Source organism: Chiloscyllium plagiosum, unplaced genomic scaffold (assembly GCF_037043375.1).
Source record: "Chiloscyllium plagiosum isolate Xiang-an unplaced genomic scaffold, Cpla_swu_hap1 HiC_scaffold_3, whole genome shotgun sequence".
NCBI classification, from domain to species: domain Eukaryota; kingdom Metazoa; phylum Chordata; class Chondrichthyes; order Orectolobiformes; family Hemiscylliidae; genus Chiloscyllium; species Chiloscyllium plagiosum.
Genome location: NW_028270141.1, coordinates 140,899,685 through 140,927,346, shown reverse-complemented (window position 1 = coordinate 140,927,346; position 27,662 = coordinate 140,899,685). Strand labels below are relative to the sequence as shown.

The following is a 27,662-nucleotide window of genomic DNA, read 5'->3' as shown; positions in this document are numbered from 1 at the left end:
TTACCATCCATCAGTGATGGGATTTGAGCCCTTGCCCCCATAGCACTGGGGTTCTGGATCACTAGACCAGTGACAGTACCCAGAAACTACTGCTGCCCTGGATAGGGAGGAATGCCTCCTGAGAATCTTTCTTGCCCTCTGTCACCCTAATCTCTGTCAGCAGTGGGTTCTCCTCTGCACATTCTCCAGACCATTCTACATTTCAAGGACAGTAATCGGATTGGTGCTGGAGCCTGGAAGTCAGGATAAAGGTTTTCATCTCCTGCTACACACTTTAAACCTCTACAATGTTAAACTTGTATAGAAAGCACCAAACACTGTAAAATTATAGTAACAGCCCAAAGGAATAAATCAGCAAATATCTGCAATTGGTTGATGATTCATTCAAATAAGAGTTAGTGGAGCGGGGTGGAATGGGGCAAATTGTTCCTGCTGCTGTGCACCCAAAAAACTTCCCTGGATGTAATCCCAGGAATATCCTCTCGAAGTACAGCTGTAATGTTATCCCTAATCAAACAAGCTGCTCCCCCCTCTTGCTCCCCTTTCTATCCTTCCTATAGCACCTTTGTACAGCCCTGTATGACATTCACAACATGCCCTGTTACCCTCAATGACTGTGCACATTTATTTGTCATATCTTTCTGTTCTTACACCCTTTTTAGCATTTCTTTGTCTCATTGCTATGGTTCTGTTCGCCGAGCTGGAAGTTTTTGTTGCAAACGTTTCGTCCCCTGGCTAGGCGACATCATCAGTGCTTTGTGTTTAAATATACAAACCAACAGCCACGCTCAGACAACAACTCACCAGAACGAAGGACCTGATACCCAACATGAGCAAGACAAATGTGTACAAAATACCATGCAAGGACTGCACTAAACACTATATAGGACAAACAGGAAGACAGCTAACAATCCGCATACATGAACATCAACTAGCCACGAAACGACACGACCAGCTATCCTTAGTAGCCACACACGCAGACAACAAGCAACATGAATTCGACTGGGACAACACTACTATCATAGGGCAAGCCAGACAGAGAACAGCCAGGGAATTCCTAGAGGCATGGCATTCATCCACAAACTCCATCAACAAACACATCGACCTGGACCCAATATACCAAACACTACAGCGGACAGCTGAAACTAACAACCGGAAGCGACAGGGACAGACCACTATAAACACCGGAGGAAACATCAAAGAAACACTTCGCAGGAGGCTCCCAAGCACTGATGATGTCACCTAGCCAGGGGACGAAACGTTTGCAACAAAAACTTCCAGCTCGGCGAACAGAACCACAACAACAAGCACCCGAGCTACAAATCTTTGCACAATCTTTGTCTCATGTCTCCTCGTTGACTTGATCCCTGCACTAGCCGTCTAACCAAATAAGCTAATGGCTTGCAAATGCTCAGTATGCTTCCAAGTTGCTGTACCTGTCCATGATACCCTGCATTGAAATGCTTGCTGTGACATCTGCAAATGCTCCAGTAATAGTCGATCTCTTATAAAAGTCGGCCCCCTTTTCCATATATCTCATATAAAAGTTGACTCTAGTTCTTCACAGACAACAGATCACATTTATGAGTCAGTGTGCCAGCCGTCACGTCCTGCCCCAGCTTTTCAGTCTGTTGGTTATTCTGTTGTGCTCCACTCCCGGTCCTCCAGTCCGCTGGCTGTTGTGTTCCGCTCCGGGAGTTTGGAATTACCATAATTCAGTTTTTCTCTTTACTTGTTTTGAGATTAATTGAGCTTCTGCTAATGATGCAATATGAATTTTGAATTTTGACGGGCATGAATGTCAGCCCCTCAAAAGTAGCAACCATGTAATGGTTGACCCCATAAAATTAACCTTAAAAAGTTGTCAAACAAATTCGACTATTACTCGGATATATGCGGTAGTTCTGTGTGCATCCAAGTCTAGGTCAGTCATGTACATCATGAAAAGCAGTATTCCTGATTTCTGTCCCAGGTACCCCACAGAATAAGTTCTTCCAGTTTGAAAAGCAACTATTCAGCACCACTCCCACAGTTTCCTGTCACTCAGCTAACACTGTAACATGGTACAACATTTCTTTCAATTCCACAGTGTTCAACTTTAATTGCAAGCCTTTTATAAGGCACTTTTATCAAATATCTTTTGGATGTCCATATAATCACATCAATTAGTCCTTAAACAACCCTCTCTGAAATCTCAGCTCATCAGTTAATTTAGTAACCTCAGCTGGCTTTCCTCAATTTATCCACAATTGTATAAAATGACTTAATTTTGTCCTGGATTATCAGACCTAGAAGTCTGTGTGCCACTGCGATTAAGCTGAATGGCCCGTAGGTCCTGGGCTTAGCCTTACTTTTAGTGACTACCTTGTTTTCAGATTTTGTTTATACATTTCCAGAAATCTAAGTGATGTTCACTAAATGATTCAAGCAGTGTTCAATTTAACCTTTCCATCTAAAACTGCAGCTGGAAAATGTTAATTTAACAAAAAAAAACATTCCTTATGTGCAGGAACTTATCAGGCAAAGGAAAGATCAGTCTTTACTTGCCTTGGTAGCATTTGCAAAGAGTACTGGTATAAACCTGAAGTTCATGCTTGATTGTTGTATGAACTCAATCTGCATCTGAAAGAAAAACAATGTGCTGAAAGGCCACAGCAGACATTCCAAAGCAGGGTGTCATGGACAGGTACAGCGGGTTATAAAGTTATCCTCAGTTGACACTGAGCCACTGTATTTCCCACATCTGGTAAATATAGGAAATGAAAGAAAAGAGGAAGATATTTGCTTAGCCATGCACCATGTTGAACTGGATTTGATTGGAAAACATTGCGACTGGAGGCTTTGCTTTGTAAAGAGTGCTGTCAAAGTTATGGTGTCTCTATAGTCCAACTCAAATAAAGCCACCATTGTCAATGACTGTTCATTCCAATGCCATCCTTGCTAGCAGTGCCATGGAAATATGGAAGGCTGCCATTTCGAACACTGGTGGAGCAGTACAGAGTTGCATCGAGCTAGCTATACTTTGCTTTCTCAACTTGGAGAATAATTGTGTTGCCTATCTTATTGACACTTGTACCACCACCCCAGTTTTACCAAGTTGTGGGATTGCTCCAAACTCCAGCAGTCAGTAGCTGTCACACATGCATCACCTTAAGTAGCATGGTATATTCCAACAAGACAAAGTGCCATTCTTCATGTGCGGCTTGTTTACAATTCATTGCACTGTGTCTTGCAAGTCAATGCTAATTTCTTTGGACATTATCACAATTCTTTATTGTAAGGCAGGCCATGATGCCACATAATGAAGTGGTTTGGTGGCATTCATAGGATTCCTACAGTGTCAAAATAGGCTATTTGGGCCATCAAGTCTACACGGATCCTCCACAGAGCATCCCACCCAGACCCAGCCTCTATTCCTGTAACGCTGCATTTACCATGGTTAATCCACCTGGCCTGCATAGCCTTGGACACTCCAAAGTCAACATTCTCTCAAAAATGAGCAAGTAATGCTGTCTTTTCATCAACTTTGTGTTAGATGCTATCATTGAGACTGCAATGAAGCATTTGTTACACCACACTCAGAAAACCCTTTATCAAAGTAACAGTTTAAAAAGGAGCATTCAGGTTGAGAACAAATCTACAGAAGTGAAATTATATAAAGCTTTAACAAAGAACTTGCCCATTTACGTTTTGTTCACATCACTGTGTCTAATGATGCCTGCGAGCAGGTAATTACATTCACGATGAAGCAATGGGAATGCTATCTAATGATCTAGTTTTTCCTTTGTTGCAACAATGGTAAACCATAATTACTTTAAGGTTAATGTGAATGCCAATTCTTAGAAGTCGTATGCATTGAAACACAATGTACAGTTTGAGGAATGAGGAAAACCAGAGAAAGGCACCCATCTAAGTGTGGCCTCATGAGCTGTTTGGTAATTTCTAATTGGTATATTAATCAACAGTGCCATGCTTTTGGCTTGACATGAAGACTCTGCTGGGGTTAAAAGCACATGAATTTGCTCCAACAAGTGAGTAAACCAATCCTATAATCATAGAACACAGAATCCCATTTGGCCCATCGAGTCCACACTGACCCTCTGAAGAGCATCCCACCCAGACTCATGCTCCCCACTCTACCCCTGTAACCCTGCATTTTCCATGGCTAATCCACCTAACCTGCACATCTTTGGACTGTGGGAGGAAACCCACGCAGACACGCGGAGAATGTGCAAACTCCACACAGTCACCTGAGGGTGGAATCCAACCCAGGTCCCTGGCACTATGAGGCAGTAGTGCTAACCATTGGGCTACCATACTCCCCCTAATTTGTAGACTGATACCAAGACATACAACCCAAGAGGGTGGCAGGGTGATTTCTGCTATATTCTGATATTACTGCATGCTGCACCATTGGCTTCCTTATTCCAGGTTAAGAAGGATAAAATTGATTAGCCAAAATTTCTGCTCTGGAGACGTGACCATCAATTCCTGTGAGAAAATGCCCACATGTAGAATCAAGCTTTGGCTGTTCACATTGTTCAATAGCCCAGCCACGTTTTCTGAGCAGACACATATATCAAAACTCAAAAAATGTGGCAGCAGTGAAACCATTCTGTATCCATGTCACCAGTGGGACATTCCTGTAGGACACTATCCCCACAGGAATCAGCAGAGGGATAATCCCTGTGGAACACTACCCCACAGGAATCAGCAGAGGGATAATCCCTGTGGAACACTACCCCACAGGAATCAGCAGAGGGATAATCCCTGTGGAACACTACCCCACAGGAATCAGCAGAGGGACAATCCCTGTGGAACACTACCCCACAGGAATCAGCAGAGGGATAATCCCTGTGGAACACTATCCCCACAGGAATCAGCAGAGGGACAATCCCTGTGGAACACTATCCCCACAGGAATCAGCAGAGGGATAATCCCTGTGGAACACTATCCCCACAGGAATCAGCAGAGGGATAATCCCTGTGGAACACTACCCCACAGGAATCAGCAGAGGGATAATCCCTGTGGAACACTACCCCACAGGAATCAGCAGAGGGACAATCCCTGTGGAACACTATCCCCACAGGAATCAGCAGAGGGATAATCCCTGTGGAACACTATCCCCACAGGAATCAGCAGAGGGACAATCCCTGTGGAACACTATCCCCACAGGAATCAGCAGAGGGATAATCCCTGTGGAACACTATCCCCACAGGAATCAGCAGAGGGACAATCCCTGTGGAACACTACCCCACAGGAATCAGCAGAGGGATAATCCCTGTGGAACACTATCCCCACAGGAATCAGCAGAGGGATAATCCCTGTGGAACACTACCCCACAGGAATCAGCAGAGGGATAATCCCTGTGGAACACTATCCCCACAGGAATCAGCAGAGGGATAATCCCTGTGGAACACTATCCCCACAGGAATCAGCAGAGGGACAATCCCTGTGGAACACTACCCCCACAGGAATCAGCAGAGGGACAATCCCTGTGGAACACTATCCCCACAGGAATCAGCAGAGGGACAATCCCTGTGGAACACTATCCCCACAGGAATCAGCAGAGGGATAATCCCTGTGGAACACTATCCCCACAGGAATCAGCAGAGGGACAATCCCTGTGGAACACTACCCCCACAGGAATCAGCAGTGGAACAGTACATTTCCAATGGTGTCTTAACAGGAGTCAGCAGGTAGAGCAGTAACAGAAGAGTCCTGAGAGGAACAGTATGCAGGGAATCACATTGTGATAGGAATCATAGCCTTCAGGAAAACAAAGTACATTGAAGGGAGTGAAAGCGATTTACATTTCAAAATTATTATCTTTCTCGAATTTGCCATATGAGCAATTTGCTCCCCATTCCCAAGGTTGGAGGGTTTGGTTTTGATTTCACATCAGATTGTAATCATTAGCATTCCCTACATGCTGCATTAATACATTTGATGGTGTTGTATTTGGATTCGAAATAGTTAATACCAAGGAGTACCACCAAGCACTTTGCACTGTGATGATGTCATGTGGACCTGTCAGTAGAACTACTTATGATCTCAGAAGAACGAAGTCTAACATCTGATCCTGCTCAAAGTCTCTGCAACAATGTCTGTGTCACTTGCTAAAAGCTCGCTGATGTAAAATAATTATTTCATGGAAATGACAAGAGACTCTTCTAGTTGGACCAGCAAGTGGTTTCCCTCTGCCATATGAGACCAGGTCAGCCCTGTCGATTCTTACATGGCACAGGGCAGTGCAACATAACCCTCAGCAGGACAGCAGCTCACACAGTGTAGGGAGACAGCACATACAAACTACAGATTTTACCTGAAAGTCTCTGCTTTCTTTGGGTCTTTGATCTAAACTACCCCGTTAGAACTGGGTTTACTTTTAGCAATTACTAAAACAAGAAGTTGCACATTAAAGACTCGAGTTTCATTTCCTTACCATTCTGTGGATGTATTTTGTGTGCAAGCTGTGCTCATCTTTTAGTTGTTCTGACTTGGTTCCCTCGACATCCTGCTTGTACTTTGGACTAATTGCGATTACAATCATCACCTCCCTCTGTAAGCAAGAAGAGCAGAACAGTGACTCTTCTATCATTTGGCTGAAGCAGCACTGTAGCTCTATTGCCAGTAGTGCAGTCATTCCAAGAAATAAGCAGTCACAAGTTGGATATATTTTATCTTGCTCCCACAGCAATTTCCATACCTTCATGTTGAACAACAATAAACAATGAAGGAGTTTTGAGAGAGTGAGACTACAGCTACAATTTCACTGAGTTTCTGAAGGAACAATTCAAACTGCTGATGGACATGGTTGTCTTTTTATTGTGAATCATTTATCTTAATACATAACATGCTGTCAATAAAATATGAACATTTTGTAGGAGCCAGCCTTGTCTGGAAGTGATAACACTATGGAACCAAGGGCCAATCTAGAGATTGGTGCAGGTAATCTAGGCTGACACTTCAGTGCAGTATGTGGGGTGGTGCTGCTTTTCATCTGTTCTCTCAGGTCGGCATAAATGTTACAATGGATTCAATTTCCTGGTGCTAGAGTGAAAGACATCGCGGACAGAGTGCAGGAAATCCTCAAGGATGAAGGTGGAGAGCCAGAGGTGGTGGTACATGTCGGCACAAATGATGTCGGGAAGAAGAGGAGGAACATACTACAGCGAGACTTCGGAGAACTAGGAAGAAGGCTGAAAAGCAGGACGTCCAGGGTGGTTATCTACGGTTTGCTTCCAGTTCCTCAGGCTAGTGTGGCCAGAAACAGGGAGATAATGGACTTGAACGTGTGGTTGGGGAACTGGTGCAGGAAGCAAGGATTTAAGTTCTTGGATCACTGGGGTATATTTTGTGGTAAACATAAATTCTACAAGAGAGACGGCTTGCACCTTAATAGGTTAGGGACCAGTGTTCTGGCAGGCAGGTTTTCTACTGCAACACTGCTACATTTAAGCTAAGTAGCGGGGGGAGGGGACAAACTGGATGTTTAAAAAGGAAATTGAAGGGAAAGTTAGAACAAGAGAAGTGAAGAAAGACAACTGTATTAATGAGGCAGAAAACTCAGAAAGGCATTATGCTGTAAGGTTGAGTGAAATAAGGGTTGATGGGAAGGGTGAGAGCAGTAACAAATTAAAAATACTATACATGAATGCACGAAGCATTAGACATAAGATGGATGAGCTCTATTGGAAATTCGCAGATACGATATTGTGGGGATAACTGAGACATGGCTTCAAGTGGATGGGCCTGGGAAATGAATATTCAAGGATACACGTGCTATCGTAAGGACAGACTGATGGGCAGAGGGGGAGGGGTGGCCTTGTTAGTAAGGGACGATATTCAGTCCCTTGCGCGGGGGGACCTAGAGTCAGGAGATGTAGAGTCTGTGTGGATAGAGCTTTGAAATACTAAGGGTAAAAAGACCCTCTTAGGAGTCATCTACAGGCCCCCAAACAGTAGTCTGGATGTCAGATGTAAGTTAAATCAGGAGCTGAAATTGGCCTGTCGCAAAGATGTCACTACAGTTGTTATGGGGGATTTTAACATGCAGGTAGACTGGGAGAATCAGGATGGTATTGGGCCTCAAGAAAGAGACTTTGTGGAGTGCCTCAGAGATGGATTCTTAGAGCAGCTGGTGCTGGAACCGACCAGGGAGAAGGCAATTCTGGATCTGGTATTGTGTAACGAACCAGAATTAGTCAGAGACCTCGAAGTGAAGGAGCCATTGGGAAGTAGTGACCATAATACAATAAGCTTCAATCTGCAATTTGAGAGGGAGAGGGTACAATCGGAAGTGACAATATTTCTGTTGAATAAAGGGAACTATGGAGCTATGAGGGAGGAACTGGCTAAAGTTCAATGGTGCAATACCTTAGCAGGGATGACCGTGGAGGAACAATGGTGGATATTGCTGTGTATAATGCAGAAGTTGCAGGATCAGTTCATTCCTAAAAGGAAGAAAGATCCCAGGAGGAGGCAGGGGTAGCCGTGGCTGACGAGGGAAGTAAAGAAACATATAAAGTTAAAAGAGAAAAAGTATAACATAGCTAAGATAAGTGGGAAAACTGAGGACTGGGAAGCTTTTAAAGAGCAACAGAGGATTACTAAGAAGGAAATACGCAGAGGAAAAATGAGGTACGAAGGTAAACTGGCCAAGAATATTAAGGAGGATAGTAAAAGCTTTTTTAGGTATGTGCAAGGCAAAAAAATGGTTAGGACAAAAATTGGGCCCTTGAAGACAGAAACAGGGAAATATATTACTAGGAACAAAGAAATGGCAGAGGAATTAAATGGGTACTTCAGATCTGTGTTCACTTGGGAAGACACAAGCAATCTCCCTGAGGTAACAGTGGCTGAAGGACCTGAACTTAAGGGAATTTATATTTGCCAGGATTTGGTGTTGGAGAGGCTGTTAGGTCTGAAGGTTGATAAGTCTCCGGGGCCTGATGGTCTGCATCCAGGGTACTGAAGGAGGTGGCTCGGGAAATCGCGGATGCGTTGGTGATTATTTTCCAGAGTTCAATAGATTCGGGGTGGGTTCCTGAGGATTGGAGGGTGGCTAATGTTATACCACTTTTTAAGAAAGGTGGGCGAGAGAAAGCAGGTAATTATAGACCAGTTAGTCTGACCTCAGTGGTGGGAAAGATGCTGGAGTCTATTATAAAGGATGAAATTACTGCACTTCTGGATAGTAGTAACAGGATAGGACAGAGTCAGCATGGATTTATGAAGGGGAAATCATGCTTGACTAATCTTCTTGAATTTTTTGAGGATGTAACTATGAAGTTGGACGAGGGAAATCCAGTAGATGTAGTGTACCTGGACTTTCAGAAAGCTTTTGATAAAGTCCCACACAGGAGGTTAGTGAGTAAAATTAGGGCGCATGGTATTGGGGGCGAAGTACTAGATTGGATTGAAAATTGGTTGGCCAATAGGAAACAAAGGGTAGTGATAAACGGCTCCATTTCAGAATGGCAGGCAGTGACCAGTGGGGTACCGCAGGGATCCGTGCTGGGACCACAGCTTTTTACAATATATGTTAAAGATATAGAAGATGGTATCAGCAATAACATTAGCAAATTTGCTAATGATACAAAGCTGGGTGGCAGGGTGAAAAGTGATGAGGATGTTAGGAGATTACAGGGTGACCTGGACAAGTAGGAAACATATTTCCACTGATGGGTGAGTGCCGAACCAGAGGACACAGCTTAAAAATACGGGGAAGACCATTTAGGACAGAGCTCAGGAGAAACTTCTTCACCCAGAGAGTGGTAGCTGTGTGGAATGCTCTGCCCCAGAGGGCAGTGGAGGCCCAGTCTCTGGATTCATTTAAGAAGGAGTTGGATAGAGCTCTCAAGGATAGTGGAATCAAGGGTTATGGAGATAAGGCAGGAACAGGATACTGATTAAGGAATGATCAGCCATGATTATATTGAATGGCGGTGCAGGCTCGAAGGGCTGAATGGCCAACTCCTGCACCTATTGTCTATTGTCTATTAATCTCCCATCCCTGGTGGTTGGGAAGATAATGGTTAGACATGACAAACAGATCCCCAATCCAACAAGGTTGGGTTTCGAGACCTTAGTGACTCCTTGGAGATGTGTGCTCATTCATTTCCAAATACAACTCTTACAGTACAATAAAAAAACTTAATTTCAATTGGACAGCTACTGTCTGGGTCTCAACAGGGCTGGGGAAAGCCAGCAGTGACACAATGGTAGGAACTGCTGGCTTCTTCAGGAGCTGGTTCCCCAAGGAAACATTTGATGTCTCTACGGACTGCGGCTTCTTTCTTTCCCATGCCAATCTCCCTAAAATCGAATGGCCAATCATCCCCTCCCTGCGGGTCTTGTTCTCTGACTACTGGTTTGCCTGCTCACCTGTTGATCCGATTGGCTGGCAGACAGGAAATGATCACCAGCTCTTGCTGTTGTATTTGGTTTACCCAGTGATTTATCTTACTAGTGTCTGCGAGACCCTGCTTTGCAACAATGACCATGAGTCAGTGCCTCCTGTGAAAGCAAGTTCACATCAGAAGTAGAGAGAAAACAGACAGATGGGAAAGCTCCAGGCTGCAACTCAGCCAGAGCTCACTCGCCTGCAGAATCCCGTCGTTTTCACTGCACGGCCTTTGGGGGTGGAATCAACCTTCGCTGTCACTTGTGTATCCAGCAAAACCCCCAGTGAAAACACCAGATGATGAACATGGTCATCTTTGCCTCCAAGGACAGAAAAGGCCGGTATTTCTTCGACTTTGGTTTGGGCTATTCTGCAGTTTTGAAAGGTGCTTTTTAAAATTCATTCACAGGGTGAGGACATTACTGGCTAGGCCAGCATTTATTACCCAACCCAAACTGCCCAGAGGGCAGTTAAGAAGCAGACCCGTTGTTATGGGTCTGGACTCACATGTAGGCCACACTGGGTAAGGACGACAGTTTCCTTCCTGAAAGGATATTAGTGAACCAGATGGGTTCTCTGCACCCCCAACTCCTGACGATCAACATGTGACTCTTAATTTCAGATTTTTGTTCAATTTAAATTGCACCATCTGCAACAGTGGGATTTGAACCCAAGGCCTCAGAACGTTATCTGGAGTCTCTGGATTAACAGTCCAGCAATAATACCACTATGCTATCAGCTCCCACAGAGCCATATACATGTACATCTATCCTTTCTATTTATAGTTCAGACCTAAGACCAAGAGGTCAGAGGTGCTGCCTAGCTGAAACCAGTCAAGCATGGCTGACAATTGGACCCGTCATCATTCTAGTTCACTGCACTGCTTTAGAGCAGCAGCAGAATGAGAGAGTTTCTCAAAAGGAATGTGGATAACGTGTGTTCTGTGTGAGGGCAGTTACTTCGCAAAGATTAAATCTTTAAAAATGTGTATGGCACAACTCTGAACTGTTAGGTGGAGTTGCACCTATACAATGCCTTTCACAAATATGAGAGCAATGAAATATTTTTGAAGTGAGGTCGGTTAGTTTTTGAATGTACAAACACAGCATCCAATTGGCATGTAGCAAAACCCCCAGGAACACTAATGTGATAATAATCAGCTATTTGAATCTGTTTTCGTGATGCTGTTCGGGTAGATCGAAGTTAGTTAAGACATAGGAAACAGTATTCCCCCTGCTCTTCTTTGGTGAAATATGTTGACAACTTTCATATCCATCTACCACAAGGGGGTACCAGAAAGGTATCCCCCCAGTGCATCGACACTGGAGTATCAGCATGATTACCTGTTCACATCCATGACCCAGTTGCGGGGGGGGGGGGGTCCTGGAGCCATAATCATTGCGCTGAGAGGCAAAGTTCCTCCCACTGAGCCACAACTGGCACCTTCCAAGTTGTGTATTCCAACAGTGTTTTATTGCACTGGAGTACTTACATTGGTCAGGTAGCCTTCCATCCATTTGATAATGTCTATACCACGAACAGAGTCTTGAAAAATGTCAATCTGTTGAACAAAAATAATCCAGCTTGATGATTTAAACATGGCGCTTGTGGGCTGTCCATCACCTGAAGAATCTTTAATGAAGGGTTTGCACGGAGGCCATCAAGTTATGAATTGGAGGGTGAGCAATCAAACAGAATCAGCTGGCCCCAGGGGCACAGCAGGGTCACACTGCACTAGCATGTAGTAAAATGTCATGAAGGACATGATTTTGAGACCATGGAAATCTCCATGCACATCATACACATGAATGAATGTTTTGTTTTTGTTCGTCTTTGTGTTACTTTGAACCACTGCAGGTCAGTGTTGAAGGAGGCCATTTGGCTGTGCTGGCTAGTTCCATACTTCAGCTTTTTGTCTCAAACTGTGTGGGTTCCTCATGCTCACATACCTGTCCAATTCACTTTTAACATTACTCACAGAAACAGTTTCCACCACCTATTCTGGTAGTTTTTCTAGATCTCAACCATCGCCCAAAAGGAAGAAAAATCTCCTTATCCTCCATCTAGATTTTGAGTCTATGATCTTTAGATATTGACCAACTCACTAGACAGTCTAGATTTTCTCTATCTATCTTGATAAAATCCACTCACCATTGTGGGTTAGTCACCTTCTAACTGCCTCTGTTTTAAGGAGAACATCCCTTACATAGCCAGACTCTCTTCAGAACTGAAGGCTCTTGTTCCTGGACCATCTCTGTCTTTCGTTCGCCTTCACATCTTTTCTGAAGTATGGTGCCCCCAAATTCAGCAGCGGAGACCTCTAACCAGGTGTTTTAGGGAATTCTAGAATGACCACTTTGCTTGAATTTCATAGAAACACAAGATACAGGAGCAGAAGGTAGGCCATTCAGCCCATCAAGTGTCCCCTGCTATTAATGCGATCAATGATCTGATCATACTTAACTACAATTTCCTGCCTTTTACTGAACACACTTGGTTCCCTTGCTGATTAAAAATCCATTATTCTCAGCCTTAAATACATTTAACAACCAACCTCTACAGTCCTCGGTGGTAAAGAATTTCACAGATTCACTACCTCCTGACAGCAGATATTTCTCCTCATCTCTGTCTTAAATGGGTGATCCCTTACATGTGATTGTGCCCTCTGGTCCTAGACTTTCCCACAAGTGGAAAAACCTGTCCTTTGTGTACAATTTCTCTATTTATAACTACAAGCAACCAATGTCATTTTTTAAATACCCCATCAGCTTGCCATTCCAATTTAAAGGATTTGTGTACGTGGACACCAATGTTTCTGCTCATCTATACTTTTTCGAATCCAAAACTTTTATATGACACAGTCTTTCTGGATTAAAGGTGTCCCATTCCTTGATATTGAACTGGATCTGCTATAGTCCTGCCACTTCATCATCCTGTCAATGTTGTCCACAAATCTACAATTATCTTCATCATGATTTTCTACTTTACCAAATATCCTATCATTGGAAACTTGATAATGCAGCTCCTCAGACCTGGCTCCAAGCCCTTCCTAAAAAAATGACAAGGAATACTGGGCCCAAAGCTGCTCCATCCTTGGGGAACACAAATGCAAACATCCACCCTGTGTAAAAATATCCAACCATTACAACTCTGGTTTCCTGTCACTGAGCTTTTGTGTGTATACTGCTATTTTCTCCTTCATTACTTGGGACTTATATCTTCTTTTATTATTTGTAAAGTAAACACATTTGGTTTGAATCCAAAAGCTTCAAAATCCCCATCTGTGAACGCTCCCCCAAAATAAAACAACCAGAGCTGCTGCTCCTACACTATCGGACAACCAAATAAGGTAAAAGTAAGGTCGCCATCTTCTCATTCATGAGAAACGACTGGTGGTGATTTAACATGAGGGTCACCGTGTCTCAGGCGAAGGTGGGACCTTCTTCGGAGGAATAAATCATGTGTAACTGGCCTGGGAGCATTACTTACTGCTGTTTCGAAACCGTTAACACGCAGGAAGTTCACAAAGATACGAATTTCATTAGCTGAGTCCACAGAATAAGTAACGAATACCTTTCCTACAAAAGAAACAACATCTTCAGAAAATCCACTCAACCCACTGTGGTTGTCAAAGTGTCAGTCAAACACAGAAAGGTGTGATGTACACTCTGCTATGGCAATGACAGAAGTAACAATGTTTTATTTTGTACACAACTGAAAAGAAGGAGTTTTGTATTTGTACAGTACTTTTGTTGACATCTGTAATTCAAATGCTTTCCCACCAATGGAACATCTTGGAATTACAGCCACAGCTACAGAGGCAAACCTAGCTGCCCATGTGTACACAGCAAGATCTCACATCCAGTAACATGTGACTGGATCTCGGATCAGCTGTAATGAGACCATCAGTCTGGGCAGTGCACCCAATGACCTCACCAATGGCTTTGAGCCATTTTAATGTTGGGTCTTCTTTCAAAAGCTGGAGCAATGTGACTGAGAGTGGTCATGTCATGCTGGTCTGGCCTGTCCATTGATTAGATAATTGGTTTAGTTATGTTTTCAGTCTGGAGCAAGAGTGTTAATGAGAAAAGGGCTTCCTTTGATTTTCGGCAGTTCCCCTGCAGCTTCTAGATTAAGAGCTCCCAGAGTATCTTCTAGCGATGATGAGACGCGAGTGAGAGAAACAAGAGACTTACGTAATGCATCCGGCAGGTTCACAGTTCGCAGAGTGCCTTGTCCATCAGTGCCGCTGGTGGAACTGTCCCTTGTGTTGGTATGGCAGATGGGATAAGCACAGGCAATGTGACCTCTCTCATGTAGAGGAAGCCCTTCATGCTGAGGGACAACTGCAATCATACGTCCAGCTGCCTCACAGTGCAAATCTCTGGCATTTACACAACTGGGATATTTCCTGGGGAGAAGAAAACCATAATTTTATCGATAACAGAGGTACCTTAAGCTCGTCATTTTGATCAGAATATCATTAGAAGTGAGTAATCTAGGTTTACATAAGTGTCAGTCTTTGTCATGAGAATTCTCAGGGAAGAGATGAACCATGAACTGAATTTTCAATACTGCTTGGTGGAGACAATCCTTGTACATGGCAATGCCATTAATGCAGTAGCTCTCAGAGCTGGGAAGTTGGGCGCAGGTTTGGATTCAATTTCCGATGCTGAGCGGTGACACTTAGAGTCATAGAGTTGTACAGCATGGAAACAGACCCTTCGGTCCAACCCGTCCATGCCAACCAGATATCCCAACCCAATCTAGTCCCACCTGCCAGCACCCGGCCCATATCCCTCCAAACCCTTCCTATTCATAGACCCATCCAGATGCCTTTTAAATGTTGCAATTGTACCAGCCTCCACCACTTCCTCTGGCAGCTCATTCCATGCACACACACCACCCTCTGTGTAAAAAAGTTGCCCCTTGGGTCCCTTACTTATCTTACCCCTCTCACCCTAAACCAATGCCCGCTAGTTCTGGACTCCCCAACCCCAGGGAAAATACTTCGTCTATTTATTGAATCCATGCCCCTCATAATTTTGTAAACCTCTATAAGGTCACCCCTCAGCCTCTGACACTTCAGGGAAAACAGCCCCAGCCTGTTCAGCCTCTCCCCACAGCTCAAATCTTCCAAACCTGGCAACATCCTTGTAAATCTTCTCTGAACCTTTTAAAGTTTCACAACATCTTTCCGATAGGAAGGAGACTAGAATTGCATGCAATATTCCAACAGTGGCCTAACCACTTGGGTTAGGGTTTTGGAAGAATTTCCCAGATGGAAACTGAGGTCAGGAGCCTGCTGGATCTTCCTGGAAACCCGGCAGCTGACTGATCTGTCAGTGGGCATGCTGCTGGGATCACAATGCTGGGGCGGGAGGTCCTGCCAACCTCTCAGAACCTGGCATCTCCTGGACACAACAACACCACAGTCTATCATTTCTGTTGTTTAGAGGAATGTGGTGCTCACCAACAAACACTAACAATCCAAAAGGATGCTGAAGGTTTTGGATGAATATCGGATTGGCTTTGGTATAGAAGTAGGCCATTTTATTGATCTATTCATTCACAGGATGAGGTGCTGCTGGCTAAGCAGTGTTTATTGCCCATCCCTAATTGCCTAGAGGGTAGTTAAGAGTCAACCACATTGTTGTGGGTCTGGAGTCGCATGTAGGCCAGACCAGATAAGGACGACAGACTTCCTTCCCTCAAGGGCATTAGTGAACCAGATGGGTTTTTCCAACAATTGACCAGTGGATTCATGGTCATCATTAGATTCTGAATTCCAGATATTTTTTCCCATATATTGAATTCAAATTCCATATTTGCCGTGGTGGGATATTGAACCCGGATCCCCACGACATTATCTGGGTCTCTGTATTAGCAATCCAGCGATAATACCATTAGGCCATTACCTCCCCTAATTTGGCCCATCACGTCTGCATCACCTCTGTGAATGAGCTTTACAATTTGAGTGCTATGCTTCTCATAATCCTGTGCATTATTTCTATTCAATAACCATCTCATGATCCCCTGATCGCTTCCATTAAAACAAACTGTACTGTACATCCAGGAAGTGCATTCCAGAACCCAATACTCACTGTGGGAAAATGTCCTTCTCAGGTTGTATTCCCTCTTTTTGGTAAAAATTACTTAGAGTCCATGCCCTTTTGGTCCTGATTTTTCACAAGTGGGAATAGCCTCTTCTCAGTTACTCTGTTCAAATGCTTCATGAAATTGAAAACTTCTATCAAATCTCCTCTTAGTCTTCTCCTCTCCAAAGACAGTGGTTCCAAGTTCTCCAGTGTATCTTCATACTTGGAAACATTCACATGAACCTCTTCTGCAGCCTCTCCACCACACTCACATCCTTCCTGAAGTGTGCACACTACTCCAGCTGAGTTCTAACTAGTGTCTTTTACAGCATATCCTCTCTGTTCTTGTATTCTATACCAATAGCAATAAACCCTAGAATACTGGCTGCTTTAGTAACTGCTCTCCCTACATCTTATCAAATTTAGTTACATGTGCACCATACCTTTTGGTCTTTCTGCTCCTCTGCAGCCTTTTACATAGTGTCCTTCATTTTATATTGTCTCTCCATGTGTTTTCTACTAAAATGTATCACCTCACATTTCTCTGCACTGAGCCTTATCTGTCACCTCTCTGCCACTGCACCAACTTAATTAACCCACATTGGTCACTATTAGTTCCAACCTGAATTATTGTTTCTCCTAGTTTCCCACCACTGAAGTGAAATGGTTTGGTCTGTAATTGCTGGGCTTTTCTTGAGTGAAGGTGTAATGTGAGAGACAATTACGTTTTACAATTCAGGACTGCTTTACAGTATGATTTTCTGTTTCACTGTCCTCCTGCTGTTTATACCTTAACTTTCTGTTAAATTCAGGCCATTCTATTAACGTTCCATCTTTTATGCATGTTTCCTTTTTCATATTTGACGGAAAAAAAAGCCCCTTCATAAAACTTCTTATCTTTCTTTCATTTGTACGAAAGCGAAATCTCAGCTGCCATTCCAGATCAACTGGGCTTCCTCCTCTTTCTCTCTCACTCACTCACGTACACACACGCACACACACCTAGGGGAGTTAGCCAATGCTCAGCAATATTACAGATGGAAGAGCAAAAACTAATGCAAATATATTGGATAATTACCAAAAAAACAATGCACTTGAAAAACGAAGTAGGGTAACTCAATCTTACATTCTTTTAGAAGAGCTACAGCATTTGGGAGCATATTTTTACATCGTCTGGGTTTGGAGAGAAATGCTGTTGGGGCGGATGAGACAGCCTGAGGAATTCTGTCGTAGCAATGGTCATTTTAATTATGCAAAATAAAAAGACTGAGAGGACATTCAATAAGCCACTGTTACAAATCTCTTGGCAGTCAGCTTGCAAGGACAATTCTCACAGTTTTGAGTATCACTTTGCACAGTACCCAATTTGAGTCCTGCCAAGATATGAGGGCTCAGGCATCCTGGGAGAAATTTAGGACAACATTGTTGTCTGGACAACAGAAAAAAACCCTGCAGAGTGCACCCACCGGAAACGTCAGGAGGGATATTTATATCACAGAACTTCAATTTACACATTAAATGCAGCCTAATTCTCAGAGCAGGTGATTGTGAACACAAAAGAAGTCATCTGTTATAGACTAAGAGAGGTATCAGCCTGAATTTCATTTGCTGGCCCCTTGACATTTCCATTTCATTTGTAGAAGGAAGTGCTTACATGCTTGATGTGATACAAAGAGACATGTATATGGCTACACGGTGTGAATGCACCCATGTTGCAGAATGTTAACAGCATGTCGAAGCAATCATTCAATTTACTTGGGAGTAACAGATGTAAAAAAACCAATCTAAATGGCTGCAAGAGCACCCTCCTTCTGGCCTATCTGAGGGAGAGTGCCAATCTGTTTTTCATGAGCTTTCTGAGACGTATTTTGTGCTGTGGGCCTGGGAGCATTAGGAACTCGGTTAGTTGCAGTTGCATAGATACATTATCAAAGTTCATTTCATTCCAGACCCTTCCAACTACAAGGGAGACAATGGTTTATGTACCCTAACTACAAACCCCTATTCCTCCTCCAACTGATGTGATGATTTGATTTGTTATAGTCACATGTACCTGAGTACAATGAAAAGCTTTGTTTTGCAAGCAGGGCATGCAGCTAATAACATACAAGGACATACAGATCATAGGGTGATTAGACAGAGCAAGGTATACAGGGTTACAGCTTCACAGGAGGTGAACAAAAGCAAGATCAACATTAGATTTGAAATTAGAGAGGTCCATCCAGCAATCTAATTACAGCAGGGAAAAAGCTGTTCTTGAACCTATTGGTACATATGTTTAAGCTTCTGTATCTTCTGCCTGATGGAAGAGCTTGTAAGAGAGTATTATTGGGGTGGGAAGGGTCTTTGATGATGTTGGCAGCTGTTTTGCAGTGACAAGAAGTGTAGATGGAGTCCCTGGATGGGAGGTTGGCTTGTGTGATGGACCTTCTGTAGTTTCTCACAGTCCCAGGCAGAGTAGTTGCTGTACCAAGCTGTCATGCAACTGTGGCACGTGTCTAACTGAAATAGATACCCACTGGCTCTGGTCACATTTCCAGCTCCAGAGAGACTTAGAAACATGGAAACAAAGATAGAAAGTATAGCAGCAGGTCATTCAGCCAATCAAACCTGCTGCCCATTCAATACGATCATCAACTCAATATCCTGTTCCTGCCCTCTCCCTTTACCCTTTGATCCCTGAGCACTATATATAACTGATTCTTCCAAATATTTAGTGTTTTGCCTCAACTGCTTTCTGTGGCAATAACTTGTAGAGATGCACTGTTCTGTAGGTGAAGACATTTCTCCTCATTCCAGCCCTAAATGGTGGACCCTATATCCTTAGACAGACATCTTGTTCTGTACTTACATGATGGAGGTGGGCTTGAATATAATTCATCATATTACAGCCCCATGAGATGTGGGTGGATCGGAAAGGCAAGTGTTGTTGTGTAAGTCTATAGGGCTCTGAGAAGAGCAGAAGTAGGCCATTCAGCCCATCAAGTCAGCTCCACCATTCAATGAGATCATGGCAGATCTGCTGATCCTCAAATCCACTTTCCTGCTTGTCTCCATAATCTTTGAGTCCTCTACTGATTAAAAACCTCTCTCTCTCTCAGCCTTGAATATACGTAATGAACTATTCAAACAGCCCTCTGTGGGAAAGCATTCCACAGCTTCATTCCCCTGGAAGAAGAAATACTCCTCATCTCTGTTTGAAATGTGCCACCCTTTATTCTGAAGTTATGCCCTCTGGTCCTAGATGCTCCTACAAAGGGAAACAACATTTCTACATCTACACTTTTATTTTTCAAAAAGGCCAGCTCTCAATCTTCTCATTTCCATTCAGTACATGCGAAATCTACTCAACCAATTCAACCTTGTGCCCGCCTAGTGAACGCTGTCTGAACTGCCACCAATGCCAGTATATTTTTCCTTCGATAAGGGTCCCAAAACAGAATTCCACGTGTGGTCTGACTAGTGCCTATAAAGTTTTAGCAAAACATCCCTACTTTTATACCCCATTCCCTTTGTAATAAAGGCATATATTCCATTTGCATCTTGTTTAAGACAAAAGCCTCTTCTCATCAGACTCTATTTCCTCTATCACACCTATAGGGTACTGTCAGGTGGGGGCAAACCTACGAGATGGGCTTAGCGCCATGATGACCTGTGGTGCGGATTCACCTTATGACGGGTCACCGGTGAGTAGCTGACTTTCTGGCTCAAAGATTTTCAGTCAATGATGAGGCCTGTGTACACGTGTGCTTCAAGAGGATTATCTGAGGCACTGATTATTATTCTGTCAGCTAGACCTTCCAACTCTGGGTGCTTCCAACTGACAGTTAGCCTGGCATCCTGCAGTGGGAACATCAGGAAGGCTGGTGAATTGATCAGCGATAGATGGAGGGGTCATCAGGAAGGCTGGTGAATTGATCAGCGATAGATGGAGGGGTCATCAGGAAGGCTGGTGAATTGACCAGCGATAGATGGAGGGGACATCAGGAAGGCTGGTGAATTGACCAGTGATAGATGGAGGGGAAGGCAAGTGTTTCCACCACATTAGATCCAACAAACCATGCTCAGGAGGATGCAGACAGCCCAGGTTCATAGATATAAAGATCTGCTTTGCTGCCTCACAGTGCCAGGAACATGGGTTCGATTCTACCCTTGGGTGACCGTCCGTGTGGAGTTTGCACATACTCTCCATTGTCTGCATGGGTTTCCTCCAGGTGCTCTGGTTTTCTCCCACAGGCCAAAGATGTACAGGTTAGGTGGGTTGGCCATGCTAAATTGCCCCCCAGTGTGCAAGCTAGGTGGATTAGCCAAGGGAAATGCAGGGTTACAGGGATAGGGTAGGGGAGTGTATCTGGGTGGGATGCTCTTTGGATGGTTGGCGTGTACTTGATGGACCAAATGGCCTGCTTCCATGCTGTAGGGATTCCATGGCTCAAAAGATACTGAGAGCCAAGTGACTGAGAGAGGAGGGAATACCAACCAGGAGGATGTGAATGAATAAGTGATGCTGTGAATCATATCATATCACACTACAACAGAAATGTGCCAAATACCATTTACTCAAAAGGTATGCTCAGATTTAAATTCAGATTGAGTTAGTTGATTTGAATCCAGGTCTGACAAGTCTTATAAAAAGGTGCTAAACTGCTGCACTGTTCAGTTCTACTGTTGTGTTTCCAAGCTAGTTAATATAGTTGAGTTTTTACATAACAGCCAACACTGACTGGGTTAACATGTAGAACACACTGAACTCATAAGTCAAACTGACAGTTTCATTTCTACCCAAGTCCTGTAAGATAGCATCAAAGTTCCTCTATCTCCTAAATACACAGCTGACTGGTACACGAGGTGCTACATTTCTAAGGCAAAACAGTGATGTATATAGTAAAAGATTGAAAAGAACAGTCTAAATTTTCCAGTGATTATCCAGAAATGTCTTGTTAAAAGCTTACACCATTATGTAATATAGTTACTAATTTTTGTGCATTCTAAGTTACTGGAAGCTCAGCCATTAAAGACAGTATCTAATTCTGTGAGGCCAGGGTCCAGGTTCAATGTTTAATGAACAGTAGTTGCTGAGTTGGTTGCTGAATTCAACTGAGTTGCAGCTTAAGGAGTCCTGGACAATAAAATATCATGCAGGGCGCTGACCTCGGACAGTGGGCTGCACCATCAAGGGATGTTCTTCAAAAGGCTGACAGTCTCAACGGTCTGGGCTCATATTTGGAAGGTAGCTCTTTGGACAAAGTATATTAGCCAAGCAGCGCACAGTTTCCAGAAATGTTGGGATTGTGAAAGAGAACAAATTTAGCCAGCTATCCTTCTTCACAACACAGTCATCAGCAAATACTGCAACCATCCAATTTATGGGACACACATTGTGAATAGTTGAGGTCCCTGCAATGATTCCTGTGGTATTCCACAAATTGCAGCTTGCCCACCTAAAAATGACCCATTTAGCCATTCTGCTTTCTTCTCTCTAGGCTCATTTGAATGATTTTATTGACTTGTGTATTTTACTGTAAGAATGCAGTAAAATACAGTGAAAGGCTTTCAATTGCATGAAATTAGTATGTCACCCTCTACACCAGGAACTTTTAATTTGCACAGTCCCCTTTGATGTTGCACATTATCAAATGTCTTCTGAAAACCCAAGTACTCAACATTTTCTGGCCATCCTTTATCAATCTTGTTCTTAATTTCTCAAAGAACTCTAATAGAATAGTTCAACACACGTTCCCTCTCAAAAACACCAAACTGACCCACACTTGCATCACATTAAGATTTTCAAAATATCCTACTATTTTAAGTGGCCTCTAGTTTCCTTCATTCTGTAGCCCCCCCGCCCCCCAACATTCTTAAATATAGGAGGCACACCTATAATTTTTCAATCTAATGGCAACCTTCAGGAATTCTGGAAAGTTGCCATCAATGCATTTACTGACTCACCAATCATTTCCTTTTAAACTTTGGAATACAGACCCTTTGGTCCTGAGGACTTGTCAGCCAGATGTTCATGTGAACTTATCCAGTTCTAACATCGTTTTAGTACTCTTTATAGTTCCTCCTGCCTTTCACTTCTTGATGATGTCTGTGAGGCTCTGTAGGCCATCAGTAGCATCAGAATCATACTCCAACACAATGTACAAACTCATGGCCTGGTATGGGGGATTTTAGCTAGGAAGGAAGGTTGGATAGACTGAGTTTGTTTTTACTGGAATGCAGGAAGTTAAGGGGGCGACCTGATAGAAGTTCATAAGATTGTGAATGGTATAGATAGTGGGGAAGGTATGAGGCTTATTTCTAGGGTGGAGGGGTCAATTACTAGGGCACACAGGTCCAAGGTGTGAGGGCGAACCTTTGAAAGAGATGTACGAGACAAGTTTTCACACAAAGGGTGGTGAGTGTCTGGAACGCGCTGCCAGAGGAGATGGTGGAAGCAGACAGAAAAGCAGCATTCAACAAGCACCTGGACAAACACATGAATAGGAAGGGAATAGAGGGATAAGGATCCTGTAAGTGAAGATGGTTTTAGTATAGAAGGGCAAAATGACTTGGTGCAGATTTGGAAGGCCTGTTCCTGTGCTGTATTGTTCATTGTTCTTTGAGGGTATGCCAGGAGCAGCATCAGGAATATCTAAATATGGGCTGTCAGCCAGATATTGCTGCACACCAGGGGTCTTGTGTGCCAAACAGCATAAGCAGCAAGTGATAGACAGATCAAAGGATCAGATGCAAACTTTGCAGTCCTGCCACAGCCAGTTGTGAATGGCGATTGACAACTAACCAATTAACCACAGGTGGAGCCTCCACTAATATCTGCAGTCTCAAAGGTGGTGAAGCTCAACATATCAGTTCAAAAAACAATGGTGAAGTATTTGCTTCCATCTTCAGCTCGACGTGACTAGTGGATGATCCATCTTGGCCTTCCCCAGAGGTCCCCAGCATCATAGATTCCAGGCTCCAACCAATGGGAGTCACTCTACGTGATATCAAGAACCAGTTGGAAGCACTGGAAACAGCAAAGCCTGTGGGCCCTGACAACATTTCAGCAGCACTACTGTAGACTTGTGCTCCAGAACACACACTCTTCCAGTACAGGTACAACACTGGCATCTACCCAACAACACAGAAAATTGCCCAGGTCTGTCCTGTACACAAAAAGCAAAATAAATCCAACCCGGCCAATTACCACCCCATAAGGCTACCTTTGATCATCAGCAAAGTTATGGATTGGCCATGAACAGTGCTACAAAGCGCCACTTGCAAAGGATTTAACCTGCTGTCTCATAGCTGTGTCCGAGTTCCAACCACCTTCATGACCTTCCTTCCGTCATAAGGTCAGAAGTGGGGATTTTTGCTGATAATTGCCTAATGTTCAGCACCATCCTCAGATACTGAAACAGTCCAGGTTCAAATACAGCAAGATCTGAAGAATATCAAAGCCTGGGCTATTAAGTGGCAAGAAATAGTTATGTCACATAAAGGCCATTCAATGACCATCTCTAACAGGAGAGAACCTGGCCATTTCCCCTTGACAGTCAATGACATTACCATCTTTGAATTCTTCATTGTCAACATCCTGGGGGGTTACCATTAATCAGCAATTGGACAAGTCTAACCAGATAAATACTGTGGCTGCAAGAGCAGGTCAGAGGCTAGGAATCCTGAAGCAAGTAACTTACCTCCTGACTCCCCACAGCCTGTCTGTCATCTACAGGGCATTGGTCGGGAGTGTGAGGAAATAATTCCCACTTGACTGAATTTGAGAGACAGGAAGAAGCATGCTTCACATTCACATACTCCCTCACACCTACACATATATTTATACATAAGGATTTGGAAAAGGGGTGTAAAGGGGAAAACAGACAGAGAGGGATAAGAATGTGTAGTGACCAAGTGAAATTCAAGTAACTGTTACTCACCCATATACTGGTGCTTGTGATGGTCGTTGGATGAAGTTGCCTTGTGGTCCTCCATGACAAGGATATCTTGCCAAGTTCAGAGGGGAAGAGTTAACAAGTCCACATCCATATGGCTGAATGGGTGACACCTCACTCTCAGAGACATCTTGGTTATATCGCATGGATGGAGGAAGGAGACCATTTTGATATGCCTTATTGTAGCACTGTTCACACTTGCAGGCTTGGGGAGGGATACTTACACCATCTAGTAACATAGAGATGGAAAAACAAATTGAGACTTAATTGACCAATGGCTGCACTGGAATACTCAGTATTTATCTGGATAAAGCTTGTTTTCATTGTTGTTGCTGTGGAACCATCCCCTCACCCCTGACACTCATTCTCCCAATTTTACACCCTCTGTCCTAATGCAGGGTGCATTCTGGGTCCAACAAGTCGTTGAATGAAGGGTCTACTACTCCTTTCCAAACTCAGAAAAGGACAGGGCCTGTCCTATCACCTTGAGAGGCATCATGGTCAAGGAGGAACCTGCTCTTATATATCTCCACAGAGGCCAGATTTCCATCAATGGTGAAGCAGAGGCAAACACTAGCAGAATTTTCTTCTGCTTCACCACCTTTGAGACTGCAGATATTAGTGGAGGCTCCACCTGTGGTTAATTGGTTAGTTGTCAATCGCCATTCACAACTGGCTGTGGCAGGACTGCAAAGTTTACATCTGATCCTTTGATCTGTCTATCACTTGCTGCTTATGCTGTTTGGCACACAAGACCCCTGGTGTGCACCAATATCTGGCTGACAGCCCATATTTAGATATTCCTGATGCTGCTCCTGGCATACCCTCAAAGAACAATGAACAATACAGCACAGGAACAGGCCTTCCAAATCTGCATCAAGCAGAGGTTTCTAACCACCTCAAACAAGCTATTTGGAGAACAAGTGAAGCAAGTTCAGATCAGCATGAATTTAGTAATATTTATTAGTTAACCAGATTAAAATGAGTCCCTTTACCTTCTCAAACAGTGGCCATCCTCTCCTCAATAGCTATGACCAAACCTACAGCAGAAAGTTTGACAGGATAAGAGCTACCAGCCTTACACCAGTGCTTGGTGGCCAAGTCTACTGCAGCAGCAATACCTGTCAGTATCCCATGTCAAACTGAACTAATCAAGGTCTGATAGAGACTTATTTTCACACGATGTATTTGGCAGGTTCTGATATCTCCAAGTATGCAGATTACCTGCAGGAATGATGATTTGCAGGTGACAGTGTTGGACTGGGGTGTACAAAGTTAAAAATCACACAACACCGGGTTATAGTTAACCTGTTGGACTATAACCTGGTATAGGGTGATTTTTTAACTTTGCAGAAATCTTGAATTGTTCAGTCAGGATCTGGCCAAAGTTTCAAATGCTCATGGTTACTTAGAGTTGCAGCAACTGCTTACTCCTGGCTCGAGTGGAACTGACTCTTGTTAACATCATTGAAACAAAGTATGAATACTTTACTTTCCTAGAACAATGTAGCTGAAGACTTGTAACGCAGAACTGGAAACTGAGATAGACGCTGATTCCAGGGAGAATTCGATATCTTGTATTTCTTCAGTAAAGATAATGATACTTGATGCAGCACTGATTACCATATTACATGAACATCAATACCTTGGTGCATTTTTCTAACATTGTCTTTTGAATGCAATAGATTTTGCTTGCCATGTGATTTATACTCCACAACATCACAACATAAACTATTTGCTAATTGTTCAGTTGGGAAATTCATAAATAATCAAAGGTGACAGATTAAGTGCTGACAGGAATGTTTTGCGCACAGTTCTCTCTCCTCCTGAACTTGCACTAATCCATCAAACACCGAGAAGTCTTTTTTCTGTTGTCCATGAAATGGGAGGAATCTGAATTTCCAGGCTTAAAGCATTTCTGTCCCCATTGCAAAGCTCAGTAAATGATATTAAATTGTTCGACTCCTTCAAAAAGCCGAGATGATTGACTGCTGTGGGAAATTATGACATCTAAAGTGTTTCAGATGAGGATTAAAGAAAGATTTATATTTAAATATCACATTATTACCTCTCTGAGAAACATCTTCAAAACATGCTTCACAGAAGGTACATTTTTTTCAAGAAGCAGAGAAGATTGAGAAAGCTGTTTTAAAGAACTGAGGGGAGACTTGGCTTTAGAAATCGAGGTGGAAGGACACAAAAGGAAGGCAACTCTACAAACTTGTAAATCATGAGCTGGACTGCAGTTTGAATGTTAGGTGAGTGGTGGGAAGGGATTTAACCTGTCAGTGGGTCTGCTATTAATAATGTAAAAAGCCAATTGCTTACATCTGAAACCCTGAAATCTGGCTTTAATTCCAGTGCTCAGTTCTTCTGGGCTGACTGGAGCTTTCATTTTGAACAAATTTCAGATGGCATGGTGGCTCAGTGGTTAGCACTGCTGCCTCACAGCATCAGGTACTTGCGTTTGATCCCACTCTTGGCGACTGTCTGTGTGGAGTTTGCACATTCTCCCAGTGTCTGTGTGGGTTTCCTCCGGGTGCTCCGGTTTCCTCCCACAGTCCAAAGATGTGAAGATCAGGTGGATTGGTCATGCTAAATTGCTCATGGTGTCCAGGGATGTGCAGGATAAATGGATTAGCCGTGGGAAATGTAGGATTACAGGGATGGGGTAGGCGGGTGAGTCTGAACTGGATTCGCTTCTTAGGGTCAGTGTAGACTCGATGGGCCAAATGGCCTGCTTCCACTGTAGGGATTCTCTGAAATCAAGCATCAGTCAGAATTGAGGGGGCTGAACAGTTGATAGGTTGGAAAGTCTTTAAGTACAGAAGTATGACAACTGCTTATTGATCTTGGGAGACTGCAGCATTGCAGTAATGTCACTGGATTAATATTCCAAAGACCTGCTTAATGTTGTGGGGGCAAGAGTTCAAAACCCACTGTGGCTATTGATGGAATTAACACTCAGTGTTTAAATCTGGCATCTCAAACGAATCTCAGGAATTATAATCATCAGACTAGCACCAACTGCTGTAAAAGTCTATCTGAGGATTCATTAATTCTCTTTCAGGGAAGGAAATCTATTACCCTTACCTCTTCTCGCATTCATGTGACTTCAGCAGTTCTAATACTGCGAGGGTCCATCGCAGCAGCTGAATTAAGATCTCTAATGAGGTACAAAAAAACCCAGCAACCCCCTCACCACAGGAGGGGGTA

General features: G+C 43.4%; 1 protein-coding gene across 2 annotated transcripts in view; it reads right to left on the bottom strand.

The window, feature by feature from the left end:
- The window catches only part of traf3ip2a (TRAF3 interacting protein 2a), an 82,169-nt gene that overhangs the window by 11,354 nt on the left and 43,153 nt on the right, over positions 1-27,662 (bottom strand). For both annotated transcript variants that reach the window (XM_043675383.2, XM_087983915.1), the window contains exons 3-8: positions 24,432-24,675; positions 14,605-14,819; positions 13,898-13,986; positions 11,901-11,969; positions 6,446-6,562; positions 2,548-2,622 (exon numbers count right to left, since the gene is read on the bottom strand). In XM_043675383.2, the coding sequence (XP_043531318.2) occupies positions 2,548-2,622; positions 6,446-6,562; positions 11,901-11,969; positions 13,898-13,986; positions 14,605-14,819; positions 24,432-24,675 (809 nt within the window). The remainder of the gene's footprint in view (positions 1-2,547; positions 2,623-6,445; positions 6,563-11,900; positions 11,970-13,897; positions 13,987-14,604; positions 14,820-24,431; positions 24,676-27,662) is intronic.